General features: G+C 34.8%; 1 protein-coding gene across 3 annotated transcripts; it reads left to right on the plus strand.

Moving 5' to 3' along the window:
- Positions 1-648: 648 nt before the first annotated feature.
- On the plus strand, positions 649-26,349 carry LOC117919875 (actin-related protein 2/3 complex subunit 2A). Of its 3 annotated transcripts, XM_034837345.1 has the most exons (12): positions 649-810; positions 1,120-1,293; positions 7,714-7,780; positions 7,961-8,168; positions 15,522-15,691; positions 16,094-16,171; positions 16,421-16,553; positions 16,628-16,719; positions 20,184-20,240; positions 25,756-25,827; positions 25,931-25,968; positions 26,055-26,349. In XM_034837345.1, exons 2-11 carry the CDS (start codon positions 1,232-1,234, stop codon positions 25,964-25,966), a joined length of 975 nt encoding a protein of 324 aa, XP_034693236.1. In that variant the 5' UTR covers positions 649-810; positions 1,120-1,231; the 3' UTR covers positions 25,967-25,968; positions 26,055-26,349. The 3 variants fall into 3 exon arrangements, with proteins under 3 accessions (XP_034693236.1, XP_034693158.1, XP_034693081.1); XM_034837267.1 differs by having other exon boundaries at positions 649-831; positions 25,931-26,349; XM_034837190.1 differs by having other exon boundaries at positions 25,931-26,349.
- The last annotated feature ends 296 nt before the right edge of the window (positions 26,350-26,645 follow it).

The raw sequence follows: 26,645 nt of genomic DNA on the forward strand, positions 1-26,645 counted from the left end.
AAAAAAAATGAAAAGAAAAAAAGTGAAAGGAAAATAAAAAATAATCAATAAATTATTTTTATATGTTTTTTTAAATTATATAAAGATTAAATAATTAAAAAATACATATATTTCTAACTAATTTTATTTATATTTGAATTTTTTTTTTATATTTTCTATAATGAAACAAAACGTAAAAAAATTATGTTTTTTAATATTTTTTTTATTTACTTTATACTTTTGATAACAAAACCTAAAAGATTCCAAATTAATTATTCATTCTCACAATCTCTTCATTTCAAATATAATATAAATAATACTTTTAATAGGCCAAAATAAAATTTCAATAAAAAATATTTTTTCTTCCATATATTAATATTTTTAATTATTTTATTTATTAAAGTTGGATTAATTTCACTCATAAATTTAAATATTTAGTAGGGGAATGAAATTCAACCTTTTAAAATTATTAAACAAGTACGTAGAAAGTAAGAAAAATTGTTCCTTAGTCGGCAGTAAATTTATATTGTAAAAGCTCTGTCCATCCTACCATTTTTTTTTTTTTTAAAGTTAAAAAAGTTTGTAAAAGCTCTGATATCTCTCTATTAAGATATTTATGGAAACTATAAATATCTATCAAAAAGCAGGGAAGTTGGGATTAAAAAATGATAGCTGATTTTTGAAATAAAAAAAAGAGAAAACGGTGGAGTGCAAGACGGGAAGAAATGGGTAGAAGCTGAAGATTGGGAAAGCGTAGAAAAATCAGTGAAGAAGAATAGAAGCAGCAGAAAGGTATCTCTAGGTTATCGTCTTCCTCTGCCGGTTGATCAGGTTTGTTCTTCACACGCTCAGGTCTGCTCCTGCAAATGCTTCGAACTGTTGGATCTGCCTATATTTTTATTCTTTTTCCATTGAGTTCGTCTTGTGGTGGAATTTTGTCTGGGTTTATTTGTAACTTTTGAGATTTATTAGGAAAATTTTGGCTTGGGATTTTTTGGAACTACCAGATCTGGGTGCTATTTTTCCCGTCTTTCTTTTGGTCTTTATGATGTTGTAACTTTTTGTTCTTTTGTTCTCATGACATTGGGTCAGAATCCATATGGGTTTTATTTCTGATTTTAACTTGTCTATTCCCTATAGAATCTCGGATGGATTGAGAAGAAACGTGGGTGCATTTTGAATCTCCTGACTGAGAAAAATTGCTTGATTGCTATTTACATAGCGAGGGAGAGGTGTCCAGATAGTGAATTCGATGATACTCTTGCAGTCTCCTTCCAGATTTCTTCTACAAACCTTGTTAAATCGGGTTCAGAAGTGAGTTTCTTTTTTTTTTTTTTGGATTTTATTTTTTAAGCTCCCTGATACCGTTCCAGTTATCTACCTGGGTGCCTTATTCTTGTTTAATTTCTATTATTGGCAAATTTTGATTCCTCAGTAATGTTGCTCATTTATTTGTTCTTATTATTTCAATTATTATCATTTGTACTTAGTTCATAGCCAATTGTATGAATTCCATCTCTACTACTTTCAAGTGCAAACTGTGAAGATTTTTGAATCACGCTGGTTTTCCTTTGTTTCTATTTTTTAATGAAGGTATGACCTTTAATTATATGTCCATGCTATATATATATATATATATATTTACTTCCTTTATCTGCCATCTAGTGGCCTCACTCCTTTTCCTTTCTTTTTATTTTTTAATTTTCTTTCCAGAGAAGAAATTCATCTTCATCAGGTCCATATCACAGTGATGACAACTGGTGTTTTTCCAGTTGCTATATATATTCATCTAGTGGTTTCACTTTTTCTTTGGCGAAGGATGATAGAGATTCATCTCCACTGGTCCCCCCTATTACAGTGATAGCCAATGTTTTCAAAATGTGATTGAACTAGAAAATTTATCCGTTCACGGTTCAATGGTCAGACCTATAGTCGAATTGTGACATCATAAATATATTATTTTTATATTATTAAAGTTAAAAATGATTATAGAAATTTAATAAATTCCAAAATCTTTATATATATATATATATATATATATATATGAAGAAATTTAAAATCAATGATGTTTATTTATTTTTATCTTTGATATTATTAAATTAAATTATGAGTGAGTACAAATATTCATATATTTTAAATTCTATTAAATAAAATAAATATAATATTTGAATGAGAAAATATATATTAAAAAAGAAAAAAAATATTTAATTTTTCTTATATATTGGAAATTATATGCTTATATATATATTATGTTATTTTTAATTTTAATAAATATTATATCATTTTTAATTATATTAACTACAAATTTATTATTACCAAATTTTTTGAAAAAAAATTATGTTATTTTATTATTTTACGCATTTAAGCAACATGGCATCAAGGTCAATGGAGTCTTCTTCATTCTTTCAACCTTAGGTCTTAGGTTCGAGTTCTCATGCACTATATTCTACTACATTCAGTGTTGCAGCCCGTGAAGACTGACCCATTAGGGTGAGAAGCCCATTTTGCCAAAATAAAAAGGGAAATAGCAAACTCAAAACTAGACTAATTGGTTCACCAATTCAACGGTTTGACCATCAGTCAGTTTGGTTCAAGCTTGATTCAAAGCCTCTTTCAACTCAAATGGTGAATTGAACCAGAGTAGGGGTCCAATCCAATTCGGTTTTAAAACATTGGTGATAACAACTGATGTTTTTCTAGTTGCTCCCACTTCATATTTATTAAACATAGTCTAGCAAAAGAGAAATTAATATGTTTATGTTCTAAAACCAAGTCCAATGGGTTGGAGATGGTGGGTTTGATTTGAATTGCAATTTAGTAGCTTTTGGTTAAATAGGTATTGTTCAAGTTGCTCATCTTTTCACAATACCTTGGATTGTGTGGTATCTATCAAAAAAAAAAAAAAAAAAAAAAAAAAAACCTTGGATTGTGTGGTGAGAGAGAAATACTATGATCTTTGAGGAAAAGTTGAGAATGGTAGAGATTTTGTGGGATTTACTTCACTTTTATTCCTCATTTTGAGCCTCTTAAACCAATGCCTTTAAAGGCATTTTATTCAATGTTATTCAGCTTAGTTGACATTCGGTTTGTAAATCAAAAGGGTTGGACAACAATGAGAGGAGCCTAGTTCGAAATTGAAGAGATTTCACCTATTTCTATGGTTAAGTGGATTAAACCTTTGTGTATAGTTTTCCTTGTATAGTGGAGGAGTTTAGTCATACTTTGATCAATTTCTTTTATTTTGTGGAAGGACTCCTCATCATTGTTATGTGTTTTTTTTCACAATTAACATGTTTGTTTTTGATTAAAAAAAGGTAGTTCATTTTTTGACACTGAAAACAAAGTGACTTTTTGAATATTCTTTATTGCTCTCTCATATTGCATTGGATTGTATGGTGAGAAAAAGATGTTAAGATCTTTGAGGAAAAGTGGAGAATGGTAGAGATTTTGTGGGACCTACTTCACTTCTATCCTCTTTCTGGGCCTCATGTACCAACCTCTTTAAAGGCATTCTACTCAATGTTATTTAGCTTAGTTGGCATTCGGTTTGTAAGTCAAAAGGGTTGAACAACAATGGGAGGAGCTTAGTTCGGAATTGAAGAGATTTCATCTATGTATATTAAGTGGACTAAACCTTTGTGCATGGTTCTCCTTGTATAGTGGAGGAGTTTAGTCACACTTTGATCAGTTTCTTGTATTTTTTGGAAGGACCCCTCATCCTTGTCATGTACTTTTCTTCACAATTAATATATCTTTTGTTTCCGATAAAAAAAAGTAGTTTATTTTTTGATACTGAAAACAAAATGACTTTTTGAATATTCTTTATTGCTCATGTTCTGACATTCTTTTAGATTGTGTGGTAAGAGAGAAATGTTAGGATCTTTGAGGAAAAGTGAAGAACAATAGAAATTTTGTGTGATGTACTTCACTTCTATTCCTCTTTTTGGGCCTCTTGTATCAATGTCTTTAAAGACATTCTACTCAATGTTATTTAGCTTAGTTGACATTCAGTTTGTAAATCAAAAGGGTTGGATAATAATGAGAGGAGCTTAGTCTGTAATTGAAGAGATTTCACATATGTATGTCGCTAAGTGGACAAACCTCCGTGCATGGTTCTCCTTATATGGTTGAGGAGTTTAGTCATACTTTGATCATTTTCTTGTATTTTGTGGAAGGACCCCTCATCCTTGTCATGTACTTTTTTTTTCACAATTAATATCTTTTGTTTTTGATAAAAAAAAAAGTAGCTCATTTTCTGACACCAAAAACAAAATGACTTTTTGAATATTCTTTATTACTCATCTTCTTACATTGCCTTGGATTGTACGACGAAAGGGAAATGCTAGGATTTTTGAGAAAAAGTGGAGAATGATAGAGATTTTGTGGGATCTACTTCACTTCTATTCCTCCTTTTGGACCTCTTGTACTAACGCCTTTAAAGACATTCTACTCAATGTTACTTAGCTTAGTTGGCATTCCGTTTGTAAATCAAAAGGGTTGGACAATAATGAGAGGAGCTTATCCGGAATTGAAGAGATTTCACCTATGTATATTGTTAAGTGGATTAAATCTTTGTGTATGGTTCTCCTTGTACAGTGGAGGATTTTAGTCATACTTTGATCAGTTTCTTGTATTTTGTGGGAGGACCTCTCATCCTTGTCATGTATTTTTTTCACAATTAATATATTTTTTATTCCTAATAAAAAAAAGTAGCTCATTTTCTGACATTGAAAAAAAATGACTTCTTAAATATTCTTTATTGACCTATTAAGGAAAATATAAATTGCAAGATGATACAAAAATTTGGGGATGTTAAGAGGCTAGCTTTTCTTACCATACATTCTTTGCATATTCCAAAATAATAATGCCACTCCAAGAATCAAAATTGATTGAATTGTTCTCCATAGTTTTTAAGATTGTGGCATCTATAATGTGGTTGTAAGTAACAAAGCTTTTGCTAAGAGAAGGCTTTAGAGATTTCTTAGTGAACCTGAATTCTCTTTGGGCTGTGGCTATCCATGTAAATCTGAATTGGTTCTACGAGGTGCATTTGAACCCAGTCAATAGAAAAACTCTTTTAAGTGATTACTGATAACTTTGTTGTGTTTTCCTGCATCATTTTGTCTTTGTTCCCTTTGTTAGCTACTTTTCTAATTTTTATAGACGGGAGGCCTCTTTACTAGTATTTTCATATTACTTTCCATTATTTTACTATAGAATGTTTGCATTATTGGGAAGCCTAGATTACTTTGCTCCTTGACCCTCGGTCTCTTAGACTGCATGGAATCTCATCCTAGGTGCTCCATATCTAACAGAGCGGAAACATATGGGAACAAAAACCATAATATATCATAGATTTGGAGGTAAAAGACTCATACTTGCAATTTGAATGTTCCTAAATCGAATTCAATCTGATGAAGATAGTCCATAGGTGTTGTAGATCTCACAGACCCAACGATTTCCCCCCTGATCTCTCCTTTCAAGACCTTGGCACGAGAGAAGGGTGGTATTCTCTCTCTTTTAAGGGGTGGCTAGGGTTTGCCTTCTAGAGTTTAGAAGACATAATGCAAAAGTAAAGCCTTAAACTCTTAACGGGGTTTATATAGGCTTCCCTATGATTTTAAGTGATTTGAACACAACTTGAGCTTGAGTCACTTAAGCTAACTCACTTGGGTTTTAATTAATTAATTAGCCCTATTGGGGCTCATTAATTAATTAGTCTAATTCAGAAATACCATTCATAAGATCCAATGCAACTTTGCATTTTTACCAAAACATCCTTTATGCACACTTATGAATTACAATCCCAAAATGCCCTCAAATGAGTATGTCACCATGAATTAGGAGCTTGAAAGGGGACCATTGAGACCTGTAGGAAAATACTAATTCCATCATAATCCAATTCTGAAGTTGACTTAGCACTCCACTTAAAAGAGTCAACTACACTTCAATATCTTATGATATTACAACAAGGCTAATTTCGGGTCCATGACTTACCATCTACTGCATGCAGACTCCCTATGAATTAGTGTTTTTAATCTAATGAGGTATATGCTATCAACTTCTTGAGATCACCTTTCCCATCCTTGAGCTACAAATCCTCCTATTATGTGATTAAATGACATGCCTTACTTCACAAAGAGTATATGTCAAATTCCATTTAAAGAATTACTACGACCATAATTTTCTTATTACATGTCATTAGGATTACCTAAGGGAACAAGCTGTTTCGATTCCATGATATATCATGATGTCTCTATCAAGAATACCTGTAAAAGCCTCCTATTGACTTCAACACAAACTCAATATTCTCTTAAGGTTGAGAGCTTATGCAATATAGTAGTTTGGTGAATTATGATTACCCAATAGCTAATTTCATGATTAATAGTAGGTTATATCCAACATGTAATCATACACACTAGTATAATTATCATGAGAAAGAAAGCTATCTTGATGACGGAGACAAGTTATCATTCTAATTAAGAGGTAGTGTATTACAATATTTGCTGGATTGCCCAAATCCATGAACCGATTATGAACAACTTATTATCTTGCGAGAAATCTATGACTTGTATCTTTTGTACAACTTCTAATGTATTCAGGTCATGTACAATGCAAGTGATAGAGGTGCGAATGCTCAGAATACCCAATCAATGCAAATAGGATAGTAAAGGAAACTAGAATTATAAATAGTTAAATTTATTAATGAAACTAAAGTTTGTTACATCATAGCATGCTTTCTAGGGCTCTATCCTACTATGCTTTCTCTTTGCCTTTGAAACATTGTCCTCTTGGGAACCTATTTATATATGTTTCCAGTTTGTCTATTAGACAAATATAGAAAAAAAAGGGAAAAAACAATGCCCTTAGGTAAGAAACACTTGGAGGTTTCTTTGCTCTCTCAAAGAGAAAAAACACTTTGCTATGTTTGTTGTACCTTTTTGGCATACCTCTTCATGTGTTTTTTTCTAAATATTTTTTTATGTGTACTCTGTCTCTTTGTCTCCTCTCTTTCCCTCTCCCTAACAGGCAACCATAGCAAATCTATTGAAAGAGCGCCAAAAAAAGGGGGCACACCCTATGTCATACAGGAAGCATACACAAAAAACAAAGAAAGAAAAATGAAAGGAGCTGGCCAAAATAACCAAAACAACCAAAAAACCACAGCTACCTGTAATTGGGACCATCTAGGAAATCGAACGTTGGCAAAATTTCCAAATCTAGCTTAGTGTTTGTCCATTCCAAGAGGGCTCTAATGAGGTCCTCCTTTAACCTCTAATCTGAGAGCTCTTTACTCCTAAAGATTTGGCGGGTGTGCTCTTTCCAAATGCATCATAACGAACACAAGGGAGGCATCAATCTTCTTCAAAATTTCTGAGATCTTGATCTTAGAGAAATTTCATAGTTTCTCAGGACAATAACAAATTTTTAATTCCCTTGCTTTCCCATCCAATTTCTGATGATACAACTCCACCACAAGGTACATGGACCCTATAATTTCCATTGCTTTCAGGGTAGAATTATCTCTTCTTGAATCTGACGGTAATTCCAACACTTTCTCTCCACCACGCTCACTTGCCTCTTTTTAATTATTGCAAGTACTTACTTCAATGCCAATTCTTATTTTTCTTCCTTATCACCAACTACCCAAATCAAACATAGATACTTGGAACTCGTCTTGTTGCTGTAATGGCCTGACACAGCATGCTAATGTTTGCCATGTTCATTCTGCAGTCTTGAGAAAGGAGTTGAACTGGATTACCAATGGGTTGAGTTTGATGATGTTCGCTACCATGTTCAGGTGATTTATTAGTTTTTGTGCTCAACATTCTGGTGGAGAATGATGATCATTATAATAAAATACATTTTATAGATTATTTTTGTTGGTTATTTTGAATATTTTATTTTCTTAATATTTTGCATTTTATGCAAGGAAAAATCATATAATCTCTGTAAACCTCACTTGTTGAATATCTTGCAGGTGTCAATGAAGTATCCACAATTCCTGCTGCTGTCAGTATCTTTACCCACTCCAGCTCAAGAGGCAGTTTTCTCTGGTGGGCTTCCCTTTGGAGCCATAGAAGCAATAAAAGCTTCATATGGTGTACTCGTACAAATTCTTGATCCTCCAAAAGATGGCTTCAATCTCACATTGAAACTGAATTTGTCAAAACTTCCTCCAGATGAAGGTTCAACAAGTTTCTTTTCTAAGGTCATTATGAACTTGCCATGGCTATGCTGAAACATATAGGAACAGTTTGTCACACATTTTCATCTACATAACTACTCTAAGATAATAACTGAAAACATCTTTAAAGGATTGCATTTCCTTATTTCGATGGATTCTTTTGTTGCCATATTTTGCTTGCTTGCCACTATTAGAACAACTTGTTTTGCAATATTCTCTTCTAATCCATGTTGTGTTATTGTGTTAGAATGTTCTTTAATTGGCTTTCTATCATTAGTAGGGTGACTTTGAGTGGACTAAGATGCAAATGTTTTGGAGACAACACAACAATGATGCAATATTCTAAGAGAAATTTGATAATGATTTCAACCATGGACTAAATCGTATTTCAGTGCACGATATACCTTTGCAGTGTTTATAAAAAAAATTGTATGTATGTGATGTCAACACCACCACCATCCACCCCACACCCCTAAAAAGAAGAGAAGTCTATGACATCATTCTTCATTTGATCGTATATGTCCAATAAAAGCTAAAAAAACCTTTTGTTTTAGCAGTAGTATTGGTGTAGGACAACCCTAGGATGATTGCCTACAATAAAATACGCGGGCTAAGGTTTTTATCTTTTAGGGTTAAGGAGAGGAACAAAGGATAAAGTTTATGGCAACAAAAAATAAAATAAAAATAAAATATAGAGAAAGAAGATAAGGAGAAGGAGAGATAGAAACCTTAGAGTCGTACTAAGGCCTTCTATGAATTTCACCTAGAAAAAAATTAATTAAGTCTCACCATTGAAAATTGCAAAGTATGAAAGAAAACATAATATTGTTAATCATCAATTAATACTTTGATTTACATTAATTAGTCTTATTTATAGGTTTTTCTAAGAAATCCAAAGTCTATTAGGATTCTAATAACCTATTATGACTCATTTTAATTCTCCTATGACTTAATTAGCTACTCTTAATTTGATTCCAAAAAATGCTAATCCTATTTAATTTCAAGTAATACTAATCCTACTTTAATTGTAACTAATATTAATTCCCTTTCGTGATGTCTTTCTTGGAGATTCATCTTCATTAAGCATACTCTTTGTTCAATTCCTTAGGGGGTGTAGGGAAGGAGTGGGGTGGCTAGAAAATAGATGTCTAGGTTTGTTTGGGAAGTGTTTTTGAAAACAGTTTTGAGAAATAGTTTTTGAGAACAGTTTTTGAAAATTGTTATACAATGTTTTATAAAATAAAAGTTTGTTTGAAAACTTGAAATGTTTTTAACCTGTTTTCTATATTTTTAAATATGTTTTAGAATGTAATACTTTATTTTTAATCTTTGTCCATATTTGTATAATTATTTTTTAAAACAATGCTTACAAAACAAGTGATAACAACTAAAAAAAATATTTTTTAAAAATACCTTGTTTTTATGTTTTTTGATAGGCACCTTGTTTTTATGTTTTTAAGAACAAAAAATTGTTTTCTGTTTTCTAGTTGCAAACGTGTAACTTGGCCTTAATTTCATTCCCCTTCAAGCTTTGATTTCTTGCTTTCAACATCAATTACACTTCCTTAAGGGTGTGATTGCTTAGAAAACCTTAAGTGTGATTGCCTAGAAACCTTGGTGTAATTGCTAAGGATCTCTCTCTCTCTCTCTAGCTATCTTTTATTCTTTTCATCTCATTCTATTACCCAAGAAAATCCTATAGTGCTGGAAATTTTAAGATCTGCATCAAATTTGGTTTATAGCCTACTATAGCATTATGATAACTAGAAATGGTTGAAGTTTTAGGGGAAAATTGACAGGTCGACAATGTGATGATTTTCTCTACATGATTATGGAGAAGGTTGAAGCATTGGAAGCCCAAATTCAAGAAACTGCCAACTATTAGTCCTTACAATATTGAAGATTCAGCCAATCATGTTTCTAAAACAGCAACTTGTGGCACTAAGGACAAGGGAGCATGTGTTGAGGAGAATGTGGAGGAAGGGTTCAGTTCAAACCTGCCATCTAGTACTAATCTTAGAGCAACACATCATCTTGAAAGGCCTCAAACTAGTCTTTTGGATTTGGTGAATGATATTATGTAGTTAGATTGGTATGGAAGGCATGATAAGCATGACATGGCTGGTGATATTACAAAGAAAGTATGAATAGAAGTATTAAATATTGCTGGAAAACATTTATTCCTTTAGCCTTTTCAGATTAATTAGTTACCTTGGAGACCTAATTTGATGGATATGACATGTCAAATGAAAGACGAGTTTGATTTGCTATTATGAAACTTGTTGGACAGGCACAAATTAGGTGGACAGGTGTGTAGAATGATTTTAGAAGAATCTCGGGAGAGTTACCAATTGTTTATTGGGATGAGAAGATACAAAAGTTAAAGTGAAATACCTACCTTATGGTTACCTAGATGACCTTTATGATCAATTACCAATCTGAAGTAAGGAGGCATGACAGCGGCTGAGTGTATGGGCAAGTTTGAGGAGCTGAAAATTTGGTGTGAGGGAGTTAAAGATTCTTGAAAAACTCTTTCCCCATTTAAAACATGATGAAGGGCTGAAATTAGGGGCCAAATGGTAACACATCATTTCTATGATGTTGATGAAGCGCTCCAATTGACTTCAAAGATAGAAAAGAATTTGTAAGCCCTTAACTAGAAGGATTTCTTTCCTAGCCTGAGAGACAACTGTGAGAAAATATGATGAAAATGGAAGATCATTGAAAACAACCATAACATAGGCTGGTTCTAAAGTTAATAACCCTGCTGATTCAAAAAGCAAAGCTCCTAAGGGTGGTGATCAACAGATAGACTACAAAGACCATTGTTTTAAATGTAGAGAATGGGGAGGTATGGCATTGGAATGCCTGAAATGAAATTTGCACATTGATGCTGAGATCAAAGAGATGACAACAATGAATAATGATGAAGGAGAGGACTCCTTCAATGAGATTGGATCCCTAAATGTTGATGATCTTCAAGAAGCTGATGTGGATCCTTCTTGTCTTTCAGTTGTTAGAGTATTCTTGGTGCATCAGAGCAAAAAAGTGAAAATTAGAGGTGTACATCTATTCTAAATCATAATATATAGTGGGAATGAAGCATGTAAACAAATTATTTATGAAGGTAGCAGCATGAGTGTAGTGTCTAGAGCAATTGTTGCAAGGCTGAAATTGCCAATATGGCCTCATCTTCACTAGCATGGATTGATATACTTCTTTTCTAGTAAGAAAGGGATGTTTGATTTCTATTTCTTGTGAACATTATAATGATTCTATATGGTGCAATGTGATTCATATGATCGTTACTCACTTGGCTCTTGGTTGACCTTGGCTCTATGATCAAGACAAGTATCACTATCAAAGGGTTAGCACATCTTTTAAATTTGATAAGAGAACATTGAGTATGGAACAAATGAAGAACCATTAAGAAGAGAAGCCAAATAATGTTGTTGAAACTCTAAAAAACACTGTGTTTCACTATGAAAGGGTTAGCACATTCTTTTAAATTCAATAAAGACCACATTGTTTTGAAGCCTGAGTATGGAACAAATAGCGTTATCAAAGGTGGTTGCCTTGGGATAAGGCTTAAGGCATAGAACCACTCGCCTTTGACCATGGGTTAAGACTAAACATAGATTGTAATTTAATTTAATTTGTTATTAGATTAAACAAAGTATGAGATGAAATATCATATTATCAAATTCTACTACTAATAATGAGATGGAGGGCAATCGATCTAGTCTTGATGGAAGTGATGACAATCTTAATTTTAATGATGACTAAGATGATGATGCCTAAAACATCTCTAGGATGTTCACTCTTTATTTTGTCTTTTTATTATGATTTTTAGATGTCTGGAAAATTAGAATATGTATTTGGACAAGATGAATTTTTCTAAACAATATGATGTTTCTTATAGTGTGTGGGGTATAATATTTAACACCTTTAATAATTATCACTATTTCATTAATTTTATTTGACACCATGAGGGATGAAAAATTAATAGTACTAATTGTTAAAGACGATGCATATATTGGTTAAGTAGAGAATAAGTAAATGTATGTATATTTTTTATCACCTTACTATAGTTAGGCTATTGCCTTGCTTGTTGCCGTTTGCTTTAGGATTAAGGAGTCTTATTGCCTTGATGCCACCTTTTGCTTTTGACAACAATGGGAGCAAATGAAGAACCATCAAGAAGAGAAGCCAAAGAATGTTGTTGAAACTTAAAAGAAGCATATGTTTGTTCTTACCAAGAAGAAGTTTGAAAAGGAATGTAAAGAGAATGAGATTGTGTATACCTATAAAAAAAAAAAAGGAGAATGAGATTGTGTATGTTCTCATGGCTAAAGAATACATAGATTCAACCCTTTTATCACCTTAAGAAGTGCCTCCAAAAGTGCCTAAGTTGTTGATTGATTTTTCATATGTTCTAGTGGTGGATTTACCCAATGAGCTGCCACCAATGCATAATGTTCAATATGCAGTGGTGGATTTACTTAGTCTACCAACATCCCATATGAATCCATTAAAGCATGTAGAGCTTAAAAGACAAGTCGATAAATTACTTTCGAAGGGGTTCATTCGTGAAAGTCTTAGCACATGTGCTATCCTAGCTTTGCTTGCTTACTCTTAAAAAGGATGGTAGTTTACGTCTATGATGCTCAGACTCTCCAACTTCACCATTGTACTCATGTTGAGAAAATGATAGGAGTGTGGGTATGAGATCTTGGTTAGATTTGCTTTGGATATGATTGGTTGATTCTAATTAATAATTTATTTTCAATTTCCTTAGTAGAAAGGTTTTGCTCAAGATGAGATGGAATCTCGTGGAGGAAAATGCTGGTTTGGAGTGGAATCGAAATCCTTTGAAATTTCACTAGAGTTAGTCAAAGGTAAGGCGGTTGGGAAGATTGTGGAGAGGGGTCGGGGGTTTTCTTCTTGGATCATATTTGGAAAGAGGGGTCTTGCTCGTTTACTAGAGGGCGTGGAAGCTTGCTACAAAGGGAAGTATCCCTAGTCCTTCAGAAGGGTGTGGAATGAAAGTTGAATGGGCTACAAGTTGAAGCTATGCGAAAACAAAGCTAGAGGATTCTTGCTTTGTTTAGCTTTGTCTGCAGAGGAGAAAAGGTTCTCCTTAGTTTTTCCCAGAGGAATGGGAACTTCTAGGGGATGGAAGACCTTTGCCACCAAATTAAGGAGCATCAAAGTTGTCCCTATGCGTAGGCATTCAAAGACTTCTAAGGAGTCTTTTCGTAAATTAGAGGAGAAGGGAGGGGATACTCATTTAGAGCATGCTTCCTTTGTAGAGGTGCTGAACAGAGGCAAGAGGGATGTGGGTGGGGCAATTTGGATTGAGAGTGAGACAAAGGAGGTTATGAGCAATTTGGTATTCCTCAAGGGAGGTGGGATGTTTCTTCAGGCTGAAATGCCGGATATTGACTCATTGAAATTTTAGGCTGTCTTCTTGGGATTGAAAGTTGATTTACAACTATCTTTGTTAGGAGATCCTCTCATATTATTTAAATTTGAAAATGTTTCTAAAGCCAAAAGGTTTTAGCATTTGGGGCTTAGTTTATTTGAGGGGAGAAGATGCAATTGGATTGGTGGAGGCCAGATAGTTGTTGCTTTAGGGAAGGTGTTTGTGTTGGTGAAGTTTTAATGAGAGTGTTAAGATTACCGGTGCTTTGTGGGGAAAAGAGTTTTTAAGAGGCTTGACAATGCCTGAGGAGGCTTCATGGTAGTGGATGAGGAGACAACGTAGAGGAGTCACTTGAAATGAGCTAGAATCCTCATCAAATCTGGTGGGAGGAAGGTGTTGGGAAGTTCCACCATAGTTGACAACGATGCTCTCTAAGGGGAATTATGGAGATCCAAAGGTCAAGGATGAAAGGGTGGGAAGAGCATGCACAATAGGGAGAGTGGAGTGGGATGAAGAGAAACATGTTGATGAAGACTTGTAGACATTGGATCCAAAGCCAAGTTTCATGACGCTAGAAACAACAAAGTTAGCTTTTTTTGGAATAGACATTAGCATGGTCATTGAGCATTTTGGGGAGCTCTTGGTTGTCTTTATTAGGCCAACCTATATAACAGCAAATTTAAGCTCTTTTGGAGGGAGCTTTGGTGGGCTAGTCAAGACTGGGTTGCCCCCTTTTATTTTCAGTTGAAAGCTTTCTTACCCTTCAAAGGGGTCGGCCCAAAGGTCTTCATCTTAATCGGTGATTTTCACCAAAACTTAAAAAATTCAAGAAAGAGGGGGAGAGAGTCTAATGATAAATGAAATAGGAGAATTTCAAACTTATGAAACTCTATAAAGACTCAGAAAATGCAAAGCCAAAGGTTGATTCCCCTTCCATAAGTCTTCCCAGAGTTGGATTTTTGTCCCATTACCCACCAAAAAATGGGTATGATTAGAGACATCATGGAAATCTGAGAAATGGCCTTCCAAGGCCAACAGTGTGACCACCTAACTAAAATGTTTGCATCCCAACTGTTTGGCTGCGTTTCATAGATGCTCAAGATAACCTTGTGCCAAAGAGCAATGTTCTACCTAGGAAACCGCCATAGCCACTTCCCTAAAAAGGCCCTATTTCTCAAGAAATGCACCCAAACTCTAAACCTCCCTCCTCCTTAGGCTTGCACACTTGGATCCAACTAATGAGATGATCTCTTTTTCCATCCTGACCACAGAAAATCCCATTGCATTTTCTCAATCTTTGTTGCCACTAGGGAAGGAATCTTATACAATGAGAGGAAATAGCTAGGGATAATAGTCATTAATTGTTTGTGTAGACAAAGGTATGGGTTTGGGAACCATAAGGTTTTTAGAGTTCAACAAGATATTACTTGCGCAGTGACTGTGGAGGTTGGAAAAGAGTGAGATAACTTATTGAAAGGGGCCAACTCTCTAAGGACAGCATGAGGGGTATATGTTTGGCCTCTAGAAAGTTATTTGAAAAGGGTGGAAAGCTTTTTAAGTCAGCACGAGACTATTTTTTGTGATGGTGCATGGACTATGTTTTGGCTTAATACTTTGTGGGTATTACTAGTTGAAAGGCTTTTAGAGTTTATGCAAGCTAGATGAAAGCAAGTTAACGTTTTAATAACAATGAAACCCTTTTTGATAAAAGACTGGTAATAACAATAGTTCACTAAAATATTGACTACCTCACAGGTTTAGATCTTTGTCTGTTGGATTCTTCTTTCCCCTTTTTTTCCTTATTTGGGAATTCCATGCTGGCCAGAATGTGGCATCTGTGAACTTGTTGAAATCTTCATTTGATTGTCTAACACTAATTTTGTTCTACTGTACTAGAACCGTAACACTTTTTGTTGTTGATCTATGCAGAGTATAAACATGCTCTTTTGGTAAAGATTGCATCTGTAAGGGAAGTGGTACTGGGTGCCCCACTAAGGGTAGTGCTAAAACATCTTGCTTCAAGGACTGTTGCTCCAGATATCAATCGGCCTTTTGCCCTTGTACATCGGCCGAAGGAGTCCTTTTTTCTTGTTCCTCAGGTTAAAAATCATTTCAACAGACTAAGCCCATTTAGTCAAGTTTTTTTGTTTTTGTACATTACACAAAATTTACTGTTACCTTTGTCTTCTATTGGCAGCCAATAGTTAATTTTTGACTGGATTTTGCTATCCAGTTTCTCATTTTTGTCAGCTTGCTTATTTTATTTTATTCTCTTGCACTTTAAATCTTATTACATAATTTTCTGTTAGATCTATCACTAGTTATGATGTTTTATTCAAGTCTATCATGAACTATGAGTATTATATTTTTCCTTTCTAGTTCTTGGAAAAGAGAAAAAAGGGGTTGGGATGGGTTGCGTGGGGTGTTTTATTGGTTTTTGTTTATCTTTACTGTTATATATGTGATCTGAAATTAAGTTAGATTACAATTTGTAATGGCAGGCTGAAAAGGTTACTGTTGTGTTTCCTATGAGATTCAAGGACTCCATAGATACTGTTCTTGCAACATCCTTCCTTCAGGTATGGTGTTTATGTTATCCATATTTACGTGCACACTACAATAACTTGAAAATTTCAAATGCTAATTTATTTACTAGAATGCATAGAAATGGACCGTTTCTGGTTTTGTTGATAATAGTGATATGGATCTTGCTGAACAAGTGGGGATCCTGTTAAAGAGTTCTTGTCTAACTTCTAATGCATCCCTGTATTATCACTACCAGGGGGTTATTCCTTAATTTTTACTTTGAAAGTTTGGATATCATTTAGGAATTTGTTGAAGCAAGACGCACAGCTGGACTGAATAATGCTCCTCCTTGTCTGTGGTCTCCATCTCCTCCTCTAGAATTGAGGGGTACTGCTGGTGAAGCTTTATCTGCAAATGCAGGATTCGTTACTTTTGGTAATGTCATAAATCTGGATAGTCCATTTCCTCCGTTTATAGAAACATCTTATAATGTTTATTAACAAATGCAGTCATTTTCCCACGCCATGTGGAAGGCAAAAAACTGGACCGAACTGTTTGGAGTTTATCAACATTTCGTGCATATGTTAGTTATCATGTTAAGGTGAGACCTCTTCTCCAATATTTCATGCTCATGTTATCATGTTGAGGTGATTCAAAATTTTGGATAGAGGGAAAATAACAGAATTTACATGCACAACTTAATTTTAATGTTCATGCTTGTAAGTTTTCATTTGAAAATGGTTTATTTCTTTTTTGCACTGCAACATGGATGATGTGGAATTCTAGAGCCTCTATTCATATATGATCTTTGCTTAATTGTGCATGTGATGATCTGTGATCTCAAAGTATTGCGACTAAGCTCTTGATGGGTCCCATATAGGAAATTTACATTGCTAATAATCAGCACTAATTGGTGATTTTAGATTATTTGTTGTGCGATTATGATAGATAGTTGATTTTTCCCCTTAAGTTGTGCTTGCCAAGATTTACATATAAGACGGTTTTAAATAATCTATTATTGGTTTTTGTTCCTTTTTCTTTTTTTGATTAACAACATAAATATATTAAAATCGGAATCTAAAGGTGCACGTACACAAGCTGTATACAAAGGAAGCCTAAAAGGCAAGGCAAAAGGGAAAGGGTTATATAGACCATCCCATCCCTTTAAGGAGATTCTAACTAGTCTATAAAATCTAACATGGTTAGGGAACCCCCTTCAGTATGTATCCTAACTCACATCAAGAGATTATAAAGAAAAGAGAACTTTAATGCATGATTTCTGATAATTTTTTTCTTTCAAAACTTCTTTAGTATCTCTCTTTCCATGATGTCTAAAAGTCTCATATAAGGTCTTACTTGGTTAGTGACACACAAAAAGGTAAATACCGATGACTTCAATTAAGAAGAACTTCCAAAGCCCTTAGTGTGGAGTGGAGTATACTATGTAGGGGGAGTGGAGAGATGAGTGATCACCTATTTCTACATCGTTCATTCACTTTGGGGTTGTGACACAAGCATTTTTTATAGGCAAGGATGATGTGGGTTTAGCCTAGGAGTTTTTCTGATATAATGTCTATTTCTTATATGGGTTTTAGGAACTCCACCAGATTGTCTCACTTTGATCTAGATTGTGCGGCAAGAGAGAAATGCTTGGATCTTTGAGGACAAAAGGAGGACGATTGAGACTTTATGAGATTTATGTCATTTCTTTACTTCTTTGTGGCCTCTTGTACTAACGAATTTACAAATATATCCTTTGTTAGATTTTGCGAATATATCAGAAAATATCAATGGAAATTTTGACAAAAAATATTGGTGGGATAAAAATTGATGAAAACTCATAGAAATGCCCAAAAAACTTTAAGAAGTGATAAAATAAGAAATAATATACTTATTCAAGTCGTTTTAAAAATCTTGTAATAATATATAGAATTTGAAAACACATTAATATTAAAACTATAATATATTTAATTTGGATATATTGAAGGATATAAAAAAATGATGATATATGTATAATTATTTTTTTATTTAAAAATATTCATAATTTTATTTAGAAATTTATTTCTATCTTATATTTAACTATTAAAAAACATAATAACATAATTAAAATTAACTTAGTTAATTTACAATATATTTATGTTTATATATATATATATATATATATATATATATATTTAAATGTGGAAAGTTACCATTGAAAGGTCTTTGGTCCAGTGGTTAGTGGAACCAATTCCATGCCTAAATACTAGGCTTGACCCCTCGCCTTGTGGGTGAGCTTTAAAGAATTTTTTATAGGTTTAAGGAGCAATCCCACATCAGAAGTGCAAGAGGAAATTATGATGCATTTAATAGGTAACACCCTTAGCTTCATCACAAGCAAATTCTAGGCTGGGCATGGATGGCGAGGATCTGAGGTCCAATATTCTCGGAGCTTAAATATTTTGAAGGAAAGAAATGTTGAAGTGAGATTTTCATGCCACATTTCATGTCAGGCCTTTCCAACATGTAGGGGTTTTCCCTTGAACAATCTCAACCCTTTCCTCAAAACCATTTTTTAGCATCCAATAACTCATCAAACTAAAATAGAATGAGAGCTCCTCCCAGCTAGGAAAGGTGCAAACCACCCTTTGGGTGCCAACTTTGGATGGCCGAACTTCTCAATTCAAGTATTACTGGTGGGAGGTTTGCAAAGGTCCCCCATGTCCTCACCCAGCAGCTCTGCAATGACTCCTTTTATTTTGATTCCCTTTCATCAAGCTGGATCCACACCTCATCAACCATCTGCAAAAGGCAAGCTCTCTCTAATGAAGCAACTAATCCCCATGTAATGAAGCTTCTTAGCTAGGGAAACCCTTTCCTTCAAGAAAAACCAAAAGGAATATTCACCCCCACCTTCCTTGGTCCAACTTTTTCTTTGCAACACAGTTCTACACCTTCTAACAACCAAGAAAAACCAAAAGGAATTTTTCTGATTCTTCAGTGCATACCAAGGAATGAAGAAAACACCCTGCCCCATTGCTACGCTACTCTAACACATAAACAACTCCTATGCCACTCTGACACATGAAGAACACCCCCCAACTCCTTGGTCACAACTTTTTCTTTGCAACACAGTTCCACACCTTCTAACAACCAAGAAAGGCTTTTCTCCCCAAACTTAATCCATCTTGATAATCCTCTGCTTCTCTCTACAACTCTACCTTTGAAACTCCCTCTGATCAATTCAACAAAGATTTCAAAAGACTTAGATTCCACCCCAAACCAGATCTTACCTCCACTTTTGTATCGTCTGCAGCACTATATTTCCCATAGCTTGGAGAAGATTTTGATGATGTTGTATAGTTTTGATACTAGTTTTCATTCTTGGATAGAGTATCTGTTTGTTTTTACCTGCTTCTGCAATGTCACATATTTATAATTCGCTTCTGGAGCTATGGAGTTAATAGTAATAATTTTGGTGCTTTCTACTATGTGGTTTGTTTGTGTGTGTGTGTGTTCTCTTGCTACCAGTCTGTTTAGGCTAGCCATAGGTGGTCTGGGCCAGCTGGCTAGGGAATGTAGCATCTAGGCAGCATTTTACTAAATGAAGATTTGTTGGATAAGGAATTTCTAGTAAAATCATAGTAGCACCCTAAATGTTGATTTTTCTACAGCTCCAGTCAGTTCTCTTGGTTTCTGTTATTGCACTTTTGACATTGTGAAGATGCTTAGCCTCATTCCATATTCTGCTTCTTAAATTATACAAATTTTTATTAGTGACTTGCTTTTTATTCAAGTAGTCTTTGATTGTTCTGATTGAAATTCCTTTATTCTGTAGGTTGATATAAGATTTGGTTTAATGGGTTGTTTATGGTCCTGCTAAATCTTTTAAGTGCAATTTCTGGCTATCAGGCCAGACCTTAGCCTTTGCCTTTTTTATGGCCTTCTTAATGCTTAGATTTTAAGTATGTTCCACATATATTGTCTTCTTTGTGTGTGTGCGCGTGCATGTTTTGTTCTTTTGTTTTGTGTGTGTGTGTGTGTTTTTTTTAAGATTTAAATACCCTCCATGGACATGATTAACAGTGCTCAGAGGGTTTCATGCACACTCGGATGAGACGTCGCGTGGAGTCCCTTATTCAGGTAAGTTTTTTTTCTTTTTCCTCTCATTTTCTCTCTATCTCAGCTGCTCATCCAGCATCTTCTATGGTTACTTAGTCTTTCTTTGTCAATAGCCTTCTTAGTTTGAATTTTGCATAGATATGATAGATTATCATCATCATAAAAAAAATTAGTTGTAAAAAATTAGTCGTCAAATTGTGATGTTGAAATAATAATAGTGTGAGAATGTAAGATAAATGGCAGTATCAAATAATGTATAACAGTTGATCATATAATAAATAAATGCAAATTTTGGCCAATTATAATTTTTTATACTCAGTATTTTGTTTAGAACAACCAGTATCTCTATTTGTTGAAAGAGAGAGAGAGAAAACCTTAATTCTCATTCATCTATTTAACTTCTTACAATGGAGAAATATATATACAAGACTAGGTTGAACTAACTACCATATATGTGACCTATATTAAGAAAGGAAAGAAAGATTTTACACTATAAATACATTATATTCAACACTATTCAATCATTGGTTTCTAGCTTAAAGAACTACAACCATTTTGCCCTCCCATTGAAGAGTATAATGATGCTGTTAAGTTTTTATTCAATCATAGGTTTCTACCTCAAAGAACTACAATCATTTTGCCCTCTTATTGATATTATATTTCTTTTGTACTTGTAGAATAAAGGATGAAGTTAGAAATTTAAGTCATGAGAACAGTTGGAAGCTTGCCTTATTTATTTATTTATTTATTTTTATTTTTACCTTACAAGAGTCAAATTCATCCAGAAAGTAAAAGTTGTCTCTAGAGATGTAGCTCTCCAGGAGAATTGGGGGGAAAGTGCTGGTATGGGGTGGAATCAAAATCCTTTAAGATCTTGAAGGAGATGATAAAGGAAAGAATGTTGATTTGATGGTGTAGAGGGGATGAGGTTTTTCCTCTTAGATCAAATTTTACGAGAGGCCTTGCTTTGCTGTTGAGGGGGTTGAACTATGTTGTGATAACATTAATGGAAAGCCTTTTAGGAAGGAGTGGAAGGAAGGGGAAAGTGTTCTTAAGATGGAACTTCAAAGCAATAATGTGGGTAGTTTTTTGCAGTGTTATGCTTTATCAGCAAAGGGGAGGAGGTTTTCCTTAATCTTTCTAGAAGAATGGGGTGCTCTAGGGGGACTAGGAAGCAAGCTGAGGAGCATCAGTATTGTTCCAGTATCAAGATCAATGATGATGCCCTAGGGGGATGTTCATCAAATGAGGGAGTGTGCAAAAGAAACCCCTCGCAAAGGTGTTTCTTATGTAGATGTGGTTTCTAGCAGCAAAGAAGTGGGTGAGGCAGTTTGGATCTAATGCAGAAGGGAGGATTTAGAGAATAATCTAGGGCATTTGAAGCATTGTCTTATGGTGAAGTAAGGAGATTTTACGGATGAGGCTTCTGAGTTGGGCTCTTTGAAATCCTGGGCTAGTATCAATTGGAGTTTAGTTGGAAATCTTCATTTGTTTTTGTTAGGTGATACTCTAATTTTATTTGAATTTGGGAACATTAATGATGCTGAAAGGGTGTCATATATCGGGTGCTACTCTTTTGAAGGAAAGAGATTGCAGCTAGATTGGTGAAAGCCTAGAAGCAGATTGTTTCAAGGAAGGGGCTTCTGTAAAAGAAATCTTGATAAAAGTGATAGGGTTATCATTGCAATTGTGGGGAAAGATTTCTTTAAAAGGATGGGTGATGTTTGTGGAGGTTTTATGGTTGTGGGCATGGATACAATGGAGAGACGACATTTACAGTGGCCTAGAATTCTAATAAACTCCAATGGGATCCTTGGGCTCTTGCATGTGGTGGTAGGGTCTTCGGATTATGCTGCTCAGTTATGGTGGGGGACTCCACTATGGTTGTCGTTGGTTTTTTAAAGGAGGATTGCAAGGTGCTAGAGGTCAGGGATGACCGTGAAGGGAAGCCATGTGCGGGTAGGAGTGTAGGGGGAGGTTGGGAAGCATGCAAAATGTTTGATGCCATCGATAGTGCCTTTACATGTTGACCAAGTTGTGGTGGGTCCAACTTCTCTTTTTGTAGTATTGATTTGGTGGCACTTGTGCTAGATTTGGTTGTTGCTCTAGCCTAGCCCCCTCAATGGGTTGTTTTTCTTCGGATCAGTCCTCTTTGGTTGGAAAAATGCCCCTTTTTGCCTTGGGTAGGCTATTCTTGTTGAGTGCCTCTGCGCTAGTGGAATGGGTCAACATAGAAGTATTTTTATGAGGTCCCCCTTGTTGCATGGTGAAGGTGGGGGTGGTCCAAAAACTTACGCTAGACCCTTGTATCTTGATGATGACACAAAGCCTTGAGATAAGATCGCTATTTGCAGATGCTGCCTCTTGGTTGAAGATGATGGTTTTGTAAGGACGGACTTGTCTTTTTCTTATGTGTTAGGGGATGGAACTTCCCTTCTATTTTCAAAGACGAGGGTGCATTGATGGTGATGGCCAATAGCTTAGTTCTGTGGAGGGAGCAGGACGAGGGGTTTTTAGTAGATAGTAAGGGCAATGTTTGTGGGCCTTTTGTGTTTGTTTTCCAATGAGGGTTTAGTTGTGGGCTTCCTAGAGATGCATTCTAGCGATGCCTAGTGCGAGAACCTTGATTTGTGTGCTGAAGAGGTGGTTTTAAGAAAGGGTAGCCCTAGTAAGGACATGATGGGCGACTAGAGGCTCTTCGATCTGTCATTTAGGAATTTCATTTCCTTTGGTAAGTGGTTGGGTTTACCAATGGACGGTTTTGAGAAGGAAGTTGCATCCCTATTGAGGAAGCTGGAAGCCACAAAGGATCATAGAATGGTGGCCTCAAGTATTGAGAGGAGGTCTTTCTCTATTTCTCAATTTGAAGGGAGGTTTGGAAGTTGGAGTGCTTGATTAACTGTAATCAATCAAGCAAAAAGGGAAGGAGTAGGAAGAATAGGTGGGATTTGGTTTCTAAGCGTCTAGGCTAGTGATAAGGTATATGGGGACGAGAGGGGGAGAAGAGGAGAATGATTACATTCTCTTCAAATCTTGAAAGGATTCATAGGGCAATAGGTAGTTGCATCAAGTAGTGGCTTAGGGGAGTGGTATTTGTTGAAGTGAGCAGTTGTTGGGCTGTTTGATGGCCTGATCAGATAGTAGATTTCAGTCTTGGTTATAGGTTGCTTGGGAGCCCGCTCTTTTTATAGATCCGTAGGGCATTGCTTTTGTTTCGGCTGTGGTTTGTTGTTTCTTTTTCTTTCTTTTTTTTTCCTCTTTTTCTTGCATTTTGGCACTCTTTGTATGCTCTGTTTGTACTTGGTGCGCCTTTGCCATATGCTTTTAATATATTTATTACCTATAAAAAAAAAAAAAAAAGAAATGTAAGTCATGAGGGGAAAAAGTAATGAGATTGAGATGAGTTTATAAAGATTATACATGATAGGTAGATGTGTGAGGAAGAGTGGGATATACTTAGTGGAGTAGGGCTTGAGATTCAAGGTATAGATACTCTAAGTGGGGAAACATGAGATTGTTTTAAAGCTTAAGATTTATACATGGTTTTTTTTTGGCATAGTGGATTGCTTCTCTTATTTGTGGATCTAAACATAATTGGCCAAACCACATTAAAACCTTTACACTTTTTTTTTTTTAATCAGAAACCTTGCGGGTCTTTTCTATTAAATAAAAAGAACAAATGAGGGGGAAAAAAAAAGAAATGAAAGACAATCTAAACAAACATTAAAAAAACTCGAGGAGGCACATAATCTCCAACAAAAGATACCAATTGCTTTGCTCCTCGTTTAGCTAGCTCATTCACCACTTGATTAGCTAAGTGAGGAACAAATCGAATGGAGCATCCCAACTTAGTAAAGATGTCAAATATTTGTCACAGCCACTCATCAAGTTTCTATGAACCTCGTTTCTGTTTAGCCACTCATAAGATAACAATAGGAGAATCCCCTCCACAAAAAAGCTTTTGCTTGTACAAGGTCTTCCAGAAACGCTACAACCTCAACCTTAATAGCAAAACCATCGAGTATGCTTTGGTTACTGAACCTCAATGACCTCTAATCAGACCATGAATCCCAAGTTGTCTTGGAGTCAACTATGGTATCAAAACTATGGTAGAGAACCCTAGAAAAGAGGAAGGTAAAGATTTCTACAACAGATGAGGTGAATATCCAATATTAAACATAAAAAGGATTGTAAAATAAATTTTGGTTGAAGGTAGTGCCTATTCTTTGACCGCTATTTGATACAGGAAGCATGCGCTTCATTATTTGAAATAGGTCTCCTATGAATTTATTGGACCTTGAAAATTGAAAATGATGAGAAGTGGCTAAACAGTTTGAATCCATGAAAATTTACTGAAAGACAAACAAAGAGTGTTCATAGTGTACAAAGGGACATTGGTGCATAATTAAATTATGACATACAAGGGAACCATGGCACATGAGGGATGATGGCATAGAGCAAGGAGTCTGAGGATTGAGTTTTGTGGACCTAAGATTGGAGATCGTGAATGCTTGTTCAATATTACTTTAGTCAAAATTTTAATTTCTAGTGGTGGTGGTTTGGAAAAGTTTGTAGGTGGAGTGTACTAAGTGGTTGCCTTGACAATGGGATATCAGAGGATATGTGTGCACTAGAAAAGATGTGCGGAAAAAGTATCATTAATAGCTAGAAGATTAACTTGATGAAATTTGATCTAAGGGGAAGATTGTTGGAACGTATCGCAAATTCCTACTTAATAAAATATTCATTTTGGTAAAGAATATTGTATAGTATATAATGTATAATGGTATTTTCTTGTTGAATAAATATCTAGGTCATGAAAGGGAAAAAATTATGAGATTTATACGAGTTTATAAAGATCATATGGTGATAGGTAGAGATGTGAGGAAGAGTAAGAGACAATTTATAGAGTTCAGGATTTAGATCCCATAAGCAAGGAAACATGGGATTATTTTCTGGTTTGGGAGTTGTATTTGTTTTTCTCTTTCTTTTATAATTTCTATATGGTATAGTAGATTGTTTTCATCCAAGCATGTAGATGTGATTGATTAAACCAAGTTAAAACCTCTATACCTTTGTGTGTGAACGACTTTATTTATGTCGTTGTAGTAACACATGAAATTGAAGCTTCTGCCTAACACAACAATGAGTAATCTTTTGTTAAATACAATTACTCAACTTGTTGAATTCTATTTATCAAGGAGCAAACTTTTGCTATTCAAGTATCACTCTTGACATTATGATATCACTTTAAGGTGGGGCTGTTCTATATTTTAGGCAGGTGGACAGGATGCACTCAGCTTGCCCAAGCAGTATTTGCATTGCATTTTTTGCCTTTCACTTGTAACTTTTCTGGGTTTCAAATATTTTGAATGTAATTTTCTCATGGGTATATATTTTGATCATTGTTCTTCAATTTGTATGTCAAAAAATTTTCATTTTTACAGCAGCCATTTTCCTCCCTAAGCTTTTCTGACAATCTTTTGCCCAATAATATCTGTTTGAAAGTTACTAAAAACATGCTTATGCATCCCAGGCTCTGGATCGTGCTAAGCCAGATTTGGAGAAATCGAAGAAAACTGTACAAAGCCGATCCTTCAAAAGACTGGTTTGTCATGCGAATGCTACTCTTGATGCTTTAACTAATAACAGATAATTATGAGGCATCCTTTGCTTTATTTGCTTACTTGGACATATATCCTGGCTTGCAGAGTCTCAAGGAAGCACACACCAACTCAAATTCATAAAGGTGGAGTTAGTGAAATTAAATGGCAAATTTGCTACTGCTGAACTTTAAGATCCATGTCCAATGAATGACATTTGTTGTATATGAAGGGGAGAGGAAGGAAAGGGAAGACTGCAGCAAGGGCTCGTGTTTATTGTCCACTAAGAGGAACACTAGTATATTCAGATTCTACTATATACGATTTTGTTAGCAGTTAACTTCATTGGTACCACAATAACCATTTTGTTAGGTGATTTTCAAGTCCGCATCAGATTTTTTTTTTTTTTTTTTTAAATTTAAATATTTTCTGCGGTTCGAAACGTTAATCAGCCTCCCCTTGACAGAAGTTTGTTCTTTGAACATGCGAATACAGCTCTGTTCCACCTTTCCATGCAAAGGGGCAAAGTATTATGCCATGCACTTGGGTGAAATGGGGGCATGTTTGAATTCCTGACTTCCAATAAAGCTGTCTGTCAAGCATTATGCTCCAAAAGGTTATAAAATAAAATAATTATTTTGAGATAAAATAAGAGAATAAAAACTAATGCCTTGTTTGTTTTGATTATTTTTTGTTTTCACTTTCAAAGATAATTTAACAATTAAAAAATAATAAACTTATGAGTGTAATATATTTAGGGATATTTATGTTTAAGAGAGAGATATGGTGGATGATGGTTCTAAAGGATATAAATTTTTGCATA

Source organism: Vitis riparia, chromosome 1, assembly GCF_004353265.1.
Source record: "Vitis riparia cultivar Riparia Gloire de Montpellier isolate 1030 chromosome 1, EGFV_Vit.rip_1.0, whole genome shotgun sequence".
NCBI lineage: Eukaryota > Viridiplantae > Streptophyta > Magnoliopsida > Vitales > Vitaceae > Vitis > Vitis riparia.